The 14,808-nt window shown below is 41.0% G+C and overlaps 1 protein-coding gene across 2 annotated transcripts in view; it reads right to left on the bottom strand.

Annotated features, from left to right (window-relative positions):
• The window catches only part of LOC134357881 (phosphatidylinositol-3-phosphatase SAC1-B-like), a 92,846-nt gene that overhangs the window by 14,605 nt on the left and 63,433 nt on the right, over positions 1 to 14,808 (bottom strand). For both annotated transcript variants that reach the window (XM_063069624.1, XM_063069625.1), the window contains exons 15-18: positions 13,576 to 13,645; positions 13,079 to 13,151; positions 9,779 to 9,872; positions 1,880 to 1,972 (exon numbers count right to left, since the gene is read on the bottom strand). In XM_063069624.1, coding sequence (XP_062925694.1) covers positions 1,880 to 1,972; positions 9,779 to 9,872; positions 13,079 to 13,151; positions 13,576 to 13,645 — 330 coding nt within the window. The remainder of the gene's footprint in view (positions 1 to 1,879; positions 1,973 to 9,778; positions 9,873 to 13,078; positions 13,152 to 13,575; positions 13,646 to 14,808) is intronic.

Here is a 14,808-nt window from a genome sequence, read left to right as displayed (position 1 = left end):
ATGTGATGGAAAAATATAGTGATTATACTCAAGATTTATATGGTTGGTGCTAAGGAACCTGAAACAGGAGTGGCAGGGGTGGCTATACCAGCAAAAGAAATTAGAATTAGCAGAAGAACATCTAATAAATTAGGGGTGTATACAGTGGAGATGCTGGCAGTGTTGGTTGCGTTGCGATGGGTGGAGAAAGCTAGACAAGTCAAAGTGTTGATATGCTCAGATTCATCCTCAGTTCTAGCAAGTTTAAGGTCTTTTCACTCAAACAGTTGGCAGGATATACTTTATGAAGTCCTTCAGTCAGTCACAAGGATTGCAAATCAGGGAGGTCAGGTAAAATTTCTATGGGTTCCAGCACACGTAGGGGTGAAAGGGAATGAGAGAGTGGATGAGTTGGCAAAGAGGACGTTAAAGAAAGAAAATATAGAAATGCACATTACTATCAGTAAAGCAGAGGTTAAGTGTGTAATCTGGGACAAAATCAACCAAATGTGGCAAGAAAGATGGGACAGGGAGGGGAAAAGGAGGCATTTATATCAAATACAAAAAAGTGTTGCAGATACTAGGGTAGGTAGTGGATACAGAAGAGAGGAGACTGTGTGGACTAGGTTAAGGCTGGGGCACTGTACGTTAAGCAAAACATTGAAAATGATAGGAAAACACCAGACAGGATTGTGTGAGGAATGTCAGGAAGAGGAGTCAGTAGAACATATAGTTCTGAGTTGCAGGAAGTATGAGTTACAGAGAGAGATGATGATAATCAATTTAAGGGAATTGACATTAAAAGGGTTGCTGGGCATGGGTGAGAAAGCACAAATCAGGGTATTTTTAGCTTTCTTAAGGGGTACAGGGTTTTTTTTATAGGATATGATGAATAAGCAGGAATAGGGTACTAGGATGGTCAAAGATGGGAGGATAAAATGTACGTTAGGGTATATATGTGTGTATGATTGGGTGAAGGTATTTGGAATGTAAGTCTATTGCACACTGCAGAGCAGAAGGTGGCGGTAATGCACCACTAAACTGGGTGCCAACCGCCGTAAAACAAGAAGAAGAAGAGGCTCAATAAGGCACTTGTGAGACCACACTTGGAGTATTATGTGCAGTTTTGGGCTCCTTATTTTAGAAAGGATATACTGACATTGAAGAGAGCTCACAGAAGATTCATGAGAATGATTCCAGGAATGAAAGGGTTACCCTATGAGGAATGTCTGGCAACTCTTAGGCTGTATTCCCTGGAGTTCATGAGAACGAGGGGGGAATCTCATAGAAACATTCCGAATGTTAAAAGGCCTGAACAGATTAGGTATGGCAAAGTTATTTGCCAGGGTAGGGGAGTCTAAGACAAGAGGGCACGACTTCAGGATTGAAGTACGTCCATTTAGAACAGAGATGGGGAGGAATTACTTTAGTCAGTTGGTGGTAAATCTGTGGAATTTGTTGCCACGAGCAACTGTGGAGGTGCATTTAAGGCAGAGATAGATAGGTACTTGATTAGCCAGGGCATCAAAGGGTATGGGAAGAAGGCAGGGGAGTGGGGACGACTAGAAGAATTGGATCAGCCCATGATTGAATGGCGGAGCAGTCTCAATGGGCTGAATGGCCTACTTCTGCTCCTATATCTTATGGTCTTATAATTAGCAGCTAATCCACAAAAAAGTTCCCAATCAGTAATGCGGCAAAAATTTTTTTAAAACTTTGACATTAGTGCTAAATATTCAAATATTAAACAAAGTAGCATAAAATAATATTAATAGTACTTTAAAAATGTTTTAAAAACAAAAACATTATTAAACAATGTAATTAAAGTTTTTACAAATTTACAGTTTTTAAGTGTCTTAGAAGAGATATTTAAAATAGTTCACAATGATTCCAAACTCACCGCTAGAAACCTCCACTCTTTCTGATCATGTAAAACTAGCAAAGTATCTGCCTCATCCACAACATAGTTTCCAAGAAACAGATCTATTGAATCCTAGAAGAGATGTAAATATATATCGATTAGCAAACAGAAACTGGATTTCTTCAAAAAGGAGCTGCATATAGCATATTTTATTTCCCATTCTGCATACCTAGGCACATAGCGGAAGTGAAATAAAAATTAGTAAATTGGTTTATTATTGTCACGTGTACTGAGGTACAACGAAAGATTTTGTTTCGAATGCCATCCGTACAGATCATTTCATCCTATCAGTACATCGAAGTAGTACAAAGGAGAAGCAATTACAGAGGTGATACAGTTACGGAGAATGTGCAGTGCAAGTAGACAATGATGTGCAGGCATGATGAGGTAGATTGTGAAGTCAAGAGTTCACCCCATCATACAGCAAGTCCCAGGTGATCTAAAATAAAAGGAGAAAATGCGGGAAATATACAACAGATGATGTAGTCACACTTCAAGATTTGGCCTGAAGCCTTGACTGTTCATTTTCCTCCATAGATGCTGCACTGTGTTTCTCCAGCGTTTAGTGTATATTGAGATGAGATAGCATGCATGGAGAGAGAAACAGTTCACAGGTAAGATCTTTGACCTGAAACATTAGCTTTTGGTTCTGGGTTCACAAATGTTGTTTGATCGGCTAAATATTCCTAATATCTTCTACTTTTATTACAGCCAGTATAATAGTCATACAAATAATGAAGGAAATGCATTCAAGTTTTTTTTGTGCTGTCTGTTGTCTTATGCTATCTTCCTTATTCTTTGGAAATGAGACTTGGAATCCTTTACATCCTCCTTGGTCTAATATTTCATATGTAAAACTGTAACCTCCATAATACAGCAGCTTCTCAACACTGTTCTCAAATATCAGAATAGACTAATGTGCTCTTGCCACTGAATTGAGATTTGAACTCACAATTCTTGACTCAATCATTTGGATCAGAAAGATGGGAAGAAGATCAGGACAAAGCCATCCAATGTTTGTAGAAAATAATGGGTGAGAAATTTTTCTTGATGATTAAGAATGAAACATTACAACTGAGGGGCTGTCATAGTTCATTGGAGCTGCCAGTTTGTGATACTTAAAATCAAACAGCTTTGGTTGAACATTAAAGGCACAAAATAAAAACGGACTCATATTAAAAACATTCACCGCGCAGATAGGAGGAGGGCTGGAAGAAAATGATTTTGATCCAGAAAGACAAGGGTAACCTGTCAGACAGCCTCCATTCTGTCGCAACCCTGAACTTCAAGTGAGGAATGAGTTAATCTCTACAAGGTTACAGTTTTAACTCGATCTGTATATGATTTGCATCAGCCCTGTTGAATAAACTATACCTTTCAATGGTATCAATGTGATATCATCAATATGTAAATAAAGCTTGGACTTGGAACAATGGGGATTCAACTTCAATAACGGCTAAAAGTAGAAGTGGTTACTCAAGGTGATGATTCAGAATGCCGAAAAAGATGGACTTTACCCTCATGCGAAGAGCACAGTTTTATCAATGAAATTTACAGGAAGATGTTTCCTGCTTGGCTTGATGCCTGCCACACCTCACCGTGCCCTTAGACCAGCTGCAGGGTCATCAAGCCAGGGACCACCGTCATAATCGATACTATTTCATCAGAGAGAAAAATACAAAACTTCATGGCAACACCTTTTCCAGATACATAAGATTATATCATTATCTGAATGAGAGACAAAAGGACATAGTGTGATCCATTACCACACCATGGATCAGTCACTGCCTAATCTACTCTGTTCTCTCCATCAATCCAGGTCTAAAGCAATTGTACCAACCGAAATGTTGCTGCAAGAAGGACAATATTTAATGACTCAAGAATCCAATAATGACATCACCTCACATATTACCTGATCAGCTCCAACCAATAGGATGAGCAGTATGCCCAAAGTACCATTGAACCCCCTTGGCTTCTCGACAAAACACACCAGGGATTTGATCAGAAGAGTGCATTAATCACCAACAAGGCATTCTTGGATTGTAAACTCCACCCTGCCTCAAAGGAAACGAAGTAGGCACTTGAAGGCGAAAGTTCAACAGAAAACAACTGATCATTGGTGGAAAGGGCACGTGTGGTCTAGCAACTTACTGACAGCTCTGACATCTGGATTCTTCAACACTAACAAACTCACGCCCCAAACATCCAAAGACTCATTTCATTGACAGCCAAGAACAAGAGGCAGATGACACTGGCTGGAAGGAACACAACTATGACATAGTGTCCTTGACTGTATCACGCAGCAAACTATCCACCCTTGCCTTGCCACTACCCCTGACGAAGAATACACGAAAGCTATACACCAAATTGAAAACAACATGGCCTCTGGAATCAACAATATCCCCAATGAAGTTCAAAAATTTGGCAGAGAGCAACTTCAGTCAAAATTTCTCAACTTGATCTCATATCCTTTAAGCCAGCGGTCCCCAACCACCGGGCCCCAAAGCATTTGCTACCGAGCCGCGAGGAAACGATAGGATTTGGCGATAGGAGTCAGCGCACCTTTCCTCATTCCCTGTCACGGGCACTGTTGAGCTTGAACACACGCGAGGTCATCATGCAAGTGTCATCCATGTCAGCGCAGGAAGGAGATCAACTCCTCGAGCTTGCAAATGACGGCGGGCTGAAAAGCATGTTTGACATAACATCTCTGCTGGCATTCTGGATCAAAGTCAAGGCTAAATATCCTGAGATAGCCACGAAAGCACTGAAAACGTTGCTTCCATTTCCAACATATCTCTGCAATGAATGTAACGAAAACTAAATTGCGGAATAGACTGGACATAAGGAACCCCCTTCGAGTATCGCTGTCTCCCATCACCCCTCGATAGAACCGTCTTGTTGCCGGGAAACAAGCCCAGGGCTCCCACTGATTCAGCAATATTGGTGTGTTGCAATGATTTTATATGTTCATATGGGGAAAATATGTGCTGTGTGTTTAATATCCAAACGTTACTTAAAATGTTATGATGCTATTGACTTGTATAACCATATAACAATTACAGCACGGAAACAGACCATCTCTGCCCTTCTAGTCCATGCCGAACGCTACTCTCACCGAGTCCCACCGACCTGCACTCAGCCCATAACCCTCCATTCCTTTCCTGTCCAGATACCTATCCAATTTTTCTTTAAATGATAATACTGAACCTGCCTCTACCACTTCTACTGGAAGTTCGTTCAACACTTACTTCAAGCTCCCCTGATAATCGACTTATCGCTATATTCATGCAAGGAAAATATGCGCTGTGTGTTTAATATTAAATACGTTAGATAATCCCTTTTAGAAACGAAATTGAGTGTATTAGCCACTTATCACCTATATTGCGTTCGTGATTAACACCCCCCCGAACAGAATTGCCAAAAACAATTTGTAGAAAAAAATCGGCACGTACACGCATGTGCAAAGCATGCATGCACACTGGTGCCTGCGCAAGGGTTCATGGTCATTGGAGTCTTTCTCGGGGTCAACCCAACATATTTGACTGCTACTCTTGTTCGTTGGCAACCCTACCCGCGCCCCCCCCCCGGGTTGGCCGGTCCGCAAGAATATTATCAATATGAAACCAGTCTGCAATGCGATAAAGGTTGGGGACCCCTGCTTTAAGCATCCTCAAAGGCACAGTAATCTTGACCAGATTCAGAAAAAGAAAAAAAATCGAACTGCAGTAGCTACAGAGGTGCTGTTCCCAGGCTTGACTCCCTGTATTCTGCTACAGGGATAATCTTCACCAGGGTCTCTCCTCTGCCGCCTCCATCCAGCGGCTGAAGAGCTGCTCTAGATTCACAGTCTAGATTCTCAACATCTACTGGCACAATGGACATAGACCATAAGACAATAAGATATAGGAGCAGAAATAAGCCATTTGGCCCATTGAGTCTGCTCCACCATTCAATCATGGCTGATCCTTTTTCCTCCTCCTCAGCCCCACTCCCTGGCCTTCTCCCCTTAACCTTTGATACCATATCCATTCAAGAACCTATCAAGCTCTGCTTTAAATACACCCAACAACATGGCCTCCATAGCTGCCTGTGGTAACAAATTCCACAAATAAAACATCCTCCAGCTAAATAAATTTCTCCGTAACTCTTGTTTTAAATGGACACCCCTCTATCTTGAGGCTGTGCCCTCTTGTTCTAGACTCCCCCACCAAGAGAAACATTGTTTCCACACCTATTCTGTCTAGACCTTTCAACAGTCAAAAGGTTTCAATGAGATCCTCCCTCATCCTTCTAAATTCCAGCGAGTACAGACCCAGTTCCTTGTATGATAACCCTTTCATTCCCAGAATCATCCTTGTGAATCTCCTCTGAACCCCTTTCAATGCCAGCCCATCTTTTCTTAGATGAGGAGCCCAAAACTGTTCAGAATGCTCAAGGTGAGGCCTCACCAGTGCCTTATGAAGCCTCAGCAACACATTTTGTATTCTAGACCTCTTGAAATGAATGCTAACATTGCATCTGCCTTCCTCACCACAAACTCAACCTGCAAGTTAGCCTTTAAGGTGTTCTGCACAAGGACTCCCAAATCCCTTTGCATCTCAGATTTTTGGATTTTCTCCCCGTTTAGAAAATAGTCTGCACACTTATTTCTGCTATCAAAGTACATGACCATGCATTTTCCAACACTGTACTGTTTGTATTTCATTTGCCACTTACTTGCCCATTTTCCTGGTCTAAGTCCTTCTGCAGCCTTCCTGCTTCCTCAACCCATCTGCCCCTCCACCAACCTTCATATCATCTGCAACCTTGGCAACAGAGCCATCTATTCCGTCATCAATAAATCATTGATATACAGCATAAAAAGAAGCGGTCCTAACACCGACCACTGTGGAACAACCAGAAAAGGATCCTTTTATTCCAGTTCACTGCCTCCTACCAATCAGTCAATGCTCTAAAGCATGCCAGTAACTTTCTTGTAATACCATGGGCTCTTAACTTGGTAAGCAGCCTCATGTGTGGCACCTTGTCAAAAGCCTTCTGAAAGTTCAAATATGTAACATCCACTGCATCCCCTTCATCAATACTACTTGGAATCTCCTCAAAGAATTCCAACAGGTTCACCAGGCAAGATTTTCCCTGAAGGAAACCACTTTGACTTTGCCCTATCTTGTTTTGTGTCACCAAATACTTGATAACCTCATCCTTAACAATTGACTCTCACATCTTCCCAACCACTGAGGTCAGGCTAACTGGTCTATAATTTCTTTTCTGCTCCCTTCCTCCTTTCTCAAAGACTCCAATTTTCCAGTCCTCTGGCACCATGCCAGAGTCCAATAATTTCTGAAAGATTATTTCTAATGCCTCCACAATCTCTACCGCTACCTCAGAACCCTAGGGTGCAGTTCATCTGGTCTGGATGACTTAAGTACCCTCAGGTCTTTCTGCTTTTTGAGCATCTGTCCCTTGTAATAGTAAATGCACTCACTTCTCATCCATCATACCCTTCAATATCTGGCACACTGCTCGTGTCTTCCACAGTGAAGACTGATGCAAAATACTCATTTGGCTCATCTGTCATCTCTTTGTCCCCCATTATTATTTCTCTGGCCTCATTTTCTAGTAGTGCTATATCCACCCTCATCTCTCTCTTATTTTTTTTTAACATACTTGAAAAAGCTTTTACCATCCACCTTGATATTGTTTGCTAGATTGCTTTCACATGTCATCATTTCCCTCCTAATGATTCTTTTAGTTCCTCCCTGAAGGTTTTTAAAAGCTTCCAAATCTTCTGTCTTCCTGCAATTTTTGCTTTGTTGTATGCCCTCTCTTTTTCTTTTACATTAGCTTTGACTTCCCTTGTCAGCCATGGTTGTACTATTTTGCCATTTGAGTATTTCTTCCTTTTTGGAGTACACCTATCCCGCACCTTTCTCATTTTCCCCAGAAACTAACGCCATTGCTGCTCTGCTATCATCCCTGCCAGCATCTCCTTCCAATTTACTTTGGCCAATTCCTCTCTCATACTGCTGTAATTTCCTTTACTCCACTAAGATACTGCAATGTCAGACTTTACTTTCTCCCTGTCAAATTTCAAGTTGAACTCAATCATATTGTGATCACTATCTCCTAAGAGTTCTTTTACCTTAAGCTCCCTAATCACCTCCAGTTCATCACATATCACCCAATCCAGTATAGCTGATCCCCTAGTAGGCTCAACGACAAACTGCTCACATAGCCATCTCGTAGGCATTCCACAAACTCAATCTCTTGATATCCATTACCAACCTGATTTTCCCAATTGACCTGCAGGTTGAAATCTTCCATGACTATCATAACATTGCCCTTTTGACATGCCTTTTCTATTTCCCATTTAAATCTGTGGTCTACATCCCAAATTCTGTTGGGAGGCCTATATATAACTGCCATTAGGGTCCATTTACCCTTGCAGCTCCTTAACTCAACCCACAAGGAATCATCATCTGTTGTCACATCTTTTTAATGATTTGATGCCATTCTTTATCAGCAGAGCCACACCTCCACTTCTGCCTACTTTCTTTTCCCTCTGATACAATGTGTAACCTTGGACATTCAGCTCCCAACTACAACCATCCTTTAGCCACGATTCAGTGATGGCCACAACATTATACCTCTCAATCTGTAATAATACAACAAGATTATCCACCTTATTTCTTATACTCCGTGCATTGAGATATACCACTTTGAGCACTGTATTTGCTGCTCTTTTTGATTCTGCATCCCTAACGCACTGATACTCACCCTGTTGGCTGCAACTTTGTTCTATCATCTGCTTGCCCTTCCTGCAGTCTGACTGCACGCTATCTTTGCTTTTTTACCATCCATCCTACCCTGAGTCCCTTCATTTCCATTCCCATCCCCCTGTCAAATTAATTTAAACCCTCCCTAACAACTCTAACAAACTTGCCTGCGAGAATATTGGTTCCCTCTTGGGTTCAGATACAACCAGTCACTTCTGTACAGGTCATACCTCCCCCAGAAGAGATCCCAGTGATCCAAGAACCTGAAGCCCTGTCTCAGCCAGGCACTAATCTGCCAAATCATCCTGTTTCTACTCACTGGTGCATGACACAGGCAGAGGCAGCAATCCAGAAATTAATACCCTGGAGGTCCTGCTTCTCATCTTTCTGCCTAGCTCTCTAAATTCTCTTTTCAGGACCTCTTTGCTTTTCCTTCCGATGTTACTGGTACCGATGCATAATCAAGACATCCGGCTGCTCTCCTTCCCCCTCCAAAATGCTGTGGACGCGATCCGAGGCATCCCTGACCCTGGCACCAAGGAGACACCGTACCATTTGGGTGTCTCATTCATGTCCACTGAATTCTCTGTCTGTTCTCCAGACTATTGAGTCCCCTATCATTACCACTCCCTCTTTCCCTTCTGCACCACAACCCATGCTCAGTGCCAGTAACCTGGTCTTCCCGTGACATTCCCCCGGCAGGTCATCCCCCACACCAGTGTCCAAAATGGTATACATTTTATTGAGGGAAATGGCCACAGGGGTTCTCTGCGCTAACCGCCTATTCACACTTCCATTTCTCCTGACAGTCAGATCGATTATCTCCTTACTCTCCTGCACAAGCCGACTTTCGTCACATGACAACTTTAAGAGAAATGTAGGGAGCAACACCAACTATTACGCAGGTTCATTTTTGACTTCATAAAAAGTCTGTCTTTTTCTATCAGGGTGAAACATGGAGCACCCACAGAAATTTGACTCCCTCTAATCTTTGCCTAATTGTTGCTTATAAGAACAGAAGTGGACAAAAACCTGTATAGGAATGCACAAGTATTGTTAATCAAGATCCATTGGAAAGTCATGCAGAATAATGCCTTACCTGTCTAAATCCATCGGAAAAATTATTCTTGTAATATCTTATCATTGAGTTCCATCCATCCATTACAAGGCCCCATTTAGTTCTTTTCCCTGTCCTAAAGAAAACGTACAAATGAAGCCCATTAAAACAATGGTAGGTACTTAAGTTGAAGTTGTTAAAAAATGGCAAAGAATCTATTAGATGATATAAGTGTCTAATAGATAACAGCTTTTTACATTTTAAATTTGGAGAAGATAACGTTACTTTTCCAAATGATTTCAGTAATTGGGAGAGAAGCTTAAAAGTAGATTTGATAATGATGATAAATATGTAACACTGTGTTAGCAAATAAAGAGACATTTTTCCTTGCAGCGGAAGGCATAGTACACTAAAAGAGTTATGGCTGTTAGCAATATAATAATTTACACAATGGCATATATTGCCTAAAAGACTAAAGGATAGATTCAATAACGTTTAAACTAAACATGGATAAATAATGGATGGAGAAACTTGCAGGAAAATGGTGATAAAACATAAATGGGACTGAACGTCAGAGCAATTTAAAGCTGACATGGGCATAACCATCAGTACTATCACCCAGCAATCACAACTTTTACAATGGGATGAACTATCTAAAACACTGAGACAAAAACAATTTCCAATTTTCCCAATTGGCAGCCATTCTAATAATGTGCAAGTTTTGCCTGGTTATTTTGAGGTTCCACAGGAGCATCATACTGTGATTTGTTTATATATTTGGGCAACACAGTATTGAGGTTGAGGTTCCACAGCAGCATCATAGTGTGATTTGTTTATATATTTGGGCAATTCCAGAACAGGGGGTAATGTAAATAGATATAATTCAACAACTATCAAGTAGACAATTTAGGAGGCACTCCATTGCCCAGAAGTTGGCAGCAATGTAGAGGGCTGAAGTTAATGCATTGCTGTACTTCAGGAGATTTAATGCTTACATCAGCAAAAACAACTGAAAAATTGAATACAGGAGCTGTGGGATTATCATTATCCCAGTCCCTGCAGTCTCCTCTAGCACTATAGCCTTCTGAGATCCATGCTGTTTTAATTTTGTCCTCATCTACATTTCAGTGCACTGTGACAAAGGTCCCTTTAGCTCTCAAATTCCTTCACAATATGCTCCTTAAAACCTACTTGTTTGAACAAGGGGACAACAGAGTCTCACTGCCAGATGAGCTCAATGCCTTCTGTGCTTTCAATGCCTTCAATATTCATTTTGATCTCTACAACAGAGAAGAACCATTGTAGAAGCCATATCTCCCAATGATCCTTTGATCTCAGTATCTGAAGATGACATACGGGCTGCCTTCAACAGAGTGAATCCAAGGAAAGCATCAGTCCGGAGGAGTACCTGACCGAGTACTGAACACTTGTGCCGACCAAGTGGCTGATATTTTCAACCTTTCGCTCCAGCAGTGTGTGGCACCCACCTGCTCCAAGCAGGCTTCAATTGTACCAGTGTCCCTGATGAGCATGGTAACCTGTCTAAATGACTATTGCTCAGTGACACTTACATCCACAGTGATGAAGTGTTTTGAGAGGCTTGTGTTGAAGCACATCAGCTCCTGCCTGAGTGATGACTTGGATCTGCTCCAATTCGCCTACTGAAGCAACAGGTCTACAGCAGATGCTATCTCGTTGGCTCTTCGCACAACCCTGGAACAGCTAGACTACAAAGATGTATACATCAGGATGCTCTTTATTGATTACAGCTCCGAAGTTAACACCATCATCCTCTGAAAACTAATCAGTAAACTCCAAGACCTGGGCCTCAATACCTCCTTGTGCAATTGGATCCTTGATTTCCTCCCTCATAGACCCCGGTTCAGATTGGCAAAAATATCTCCTCCACAATCTCCATCAGCACAGGAGCACTACAGATATGTGTACTTAGCTGCCTGCTCTACTCACTTTACACCTATAACTGTGTGGCTATGACAGCTCCAACACCATATCCAAGTTTGCTGAAGGCACCACTGTTGTGGGCTGTATCAAAGGGAGTGATAAATCAGCATACAGGAGAGAGACTGAAAACTTGACTGAGTAGTGGAATAATAACAACCTCTCACTCAATGTCAATAAGACCAAGGAACTGATTGTAGACTTCAAGAGAGAGAAATCAGAGGTCTATCAGCCAGTAATCACCGGAGGATCAGAGATGGAGAAGGTTGGTAACTTTAAATTCCTGGGTGTCACTATCTCAGATGATCTGTCCTGGACCCATCATATAAATATTATTGCGAAGAAAGCACGACAGCGTCTCTACATTCTCAAGAGTCTGCGGAGGTTCAGCATGTCATCGAAAAACAAGGCAAGCTTCTGTAGATGTGAGGTGGAAAGCGTGCTGACTGGCTACATTACGGCCTGATATGGAAACACCAATGCCTTTGAATGGAAAATCCTACAAAAGGTAGTGGATTCAGCCCAGTACATCACAGGTTAAACCCTTCCAACCATTGAGCGCATCTACACGAAACGTTCCCGTAGAAAAGCAGCATCCATCATCAAAGGCCATACTCCTTTCTCGCTGCTGCCATCAGGCAGAAGGCACAGGTGCTTCAGCACTCACATCACCAGAGTCACTAGACCGCAATGATCAGGTTCTTGAACAAAAGGGGATAGCAACACTCATTTAACGGCTCTGTTATAGCGATGGATGTTATATTGTTAATCCATGCTCGTTATTTTTTGCTATTTGTTTATATCTGCATTTGCACAGCTTGTTTACAGTTTTATAGGTACTGTTTTATAGATTTGCTAGGTATGCCTGCAAAAATAGAACCTCAAGGTTGTATGTGATGACATGTATGTACTCTGATAATAAATTTTACTTTGAACTTAGAAGCTGTTGATTATCTGCTCTTTAGTGGCAAAATGATCTTTGACAGAAATCTTGTGAACTGCCCTGAGATGCTCTGCTGTGCTAAAGGCACTACACACATGCTAGCTATTGTTAAAACACATGTGGCACTATTCAAGCTGAAAGCCTTCTTCAACCTTATTTCTGGCTTGCTTATATTTGAACTCGATATTAAACTGTGATCGTTTACATTTCTCTTCCTAAAATGCAGAATGAAAATGGAACAGTTACTATGTGATGCCTACACAGAAGTTCTTCTATAATACTGACTGATACAACAGAGAAATTTCAGAACACCAATGAATGTAATCAAAATCAGTTTTTTTTCAAATCATGAAAAGTTGCTGTTTTTCTGTTTCATGCCAAAGAGAAAAAAACTGCATATATTTACTACAGTAATCATATTTAATCTCAAAGATTATTACCTTGTAAAGTCAGTCTTTAAGGCCCCAGTTCCAGCATATTGTTTGGCACATGCATTCGCATTATCTGCCCATGCTATGGACAAATCAAATTACTGTTAAACTTCAGCAAAAGTAGTAATTTCAGTGCTCAGTAAAATAACAAAGACTAGTTTCACTTTCAGCTAGATTCTCTGCTTTAAATTTCTCTGCTGCAATCCTTCCCATTCAAAATGCATCCAATAGTCCACTTGGACATTTTTGAGTCGTGGTCTAATTCATAAATACTGCCCAAGCATCACAGCCATTCCCACTCTATTAACACCCAATATCCACGATGCTCAAAGCCTTGAGTAACAAATAAGAACTCTCCCTTCCTCCATCATGTATCCTACTCCTATTGGTGAAATCAGAGAATTCAGCTATCATATGGGGTGCACAAGGGTCCAAATTGGAGAAGCCCACTCTTTCATAGGAAAACATTTCAGCAAAGAGAAACCTCAAAATAAACTTAAACTCACCATTTTTATAAATCTTTTCAAATTCTGCTTGTTCATCAATTCTTTGGCCAACATGAAGAACACCAAGCCTCTAAACACAAGAGAAAGAAACATTTTAATAATATAATGTACGAGTTGTTGTGCTTGTTCTTGTTATTGCAGAGGAATGAGAGTATGGAGTATTGAAATCTTGGCATGATTACGTAAACATTGACTGTTTATTCTTTTCCATTGATTCTGCTTGACCTGCCGAGTTCCTTCAGCATTTTTGGTGTGTTGCTTGGATTTCCAGCATCTGCAGATTTTCCCTTGTTTATCTTCACATCGAGCTTAGTATGCATAATATACTCAGAGCACTGAGAACAGTTTTAGTCTTCAGGAAAGGATGATCCATTTTATTAGGTACAGGAGTGGAACCTGGTGTGGTCTTCTGCTGCTGTAGCCCACCACTTCAAGGTTTGGCATGTTGTACATTCTGAGATGCTCTTCTGCACATCACTGTTGTAACACATGTTTATTTGAGTTACTGTCAGCTTGAACTAGTCAGGCCTTTGATTATTGTACAGATCAAACCATGACACAGTGCGACTAGGCCCAACAGCATTGTTGGTGATTTGCATCTTGTCACCAAGAATACAATTACTTTTTCTGTGGAGGCTAACTCCTCACCAAGACAGGATGCAAATATGTTTTTGGCTTTTCCAACTTACTTCTGAAATAATTCAGTTTAACATTTTTACTTTTACTTTGCACCTCCCTCTTTATAAAAGCAAAATAGTAAACTAACTGGAGTACTGAAATCAAGAAACAAAGTTTGAAAATTGTTTTGTATGTTATCCCCATGACCCTGTAGATTTCCACTGGGTGCTCTGGTTTCCTCCTACATTCCAAAGATGTACAGATTAGTAAGTTGTGAGCATGCTATATTGGCACTGGAAGTATGGCAACTCTTGCAGGATGCCTCAAGCATATCCTCGACCTGTGTTGGTCATTTATGCAAATGATGCATTTCAATGCACATGTGACAAAATAAAGCAAATCTTCAAAATCTTCATCTTAAGTAGCAATTTCATGCATCCTCAGCATAAATATGCACCACAGGTTTGATCTTTGGCAGTACCAGGCAAACTCAAATTGGAACAATGCAGACCACTATAAGTTTTCATTTCCAAATTCTTTTCCAAAACAAATAATAAGAAATCAATAATTTACTACCATTTACAGAGAAAATCTGCAGATGCTGCAAATCCAGCA

This window comes from Mobula hypostoma, chromosome 17 (assembly GCF_963921235.1).
Source record: "Mobula hypostoma chromosome 17, sMobHyp1.1, whole genome shotgun sequence".
Taxonomy (NCBI): Eukaryota; Metazoa; Chordata; class Chondrichthyes; order Myliobatiformes; family Myliobatidae; genus Mobula; species Mobula hypostoma.
Note: the sequence above shows the minus strand (reverse complement) of the source record. Positions and strands in the feature narration are given on the sequence as shown.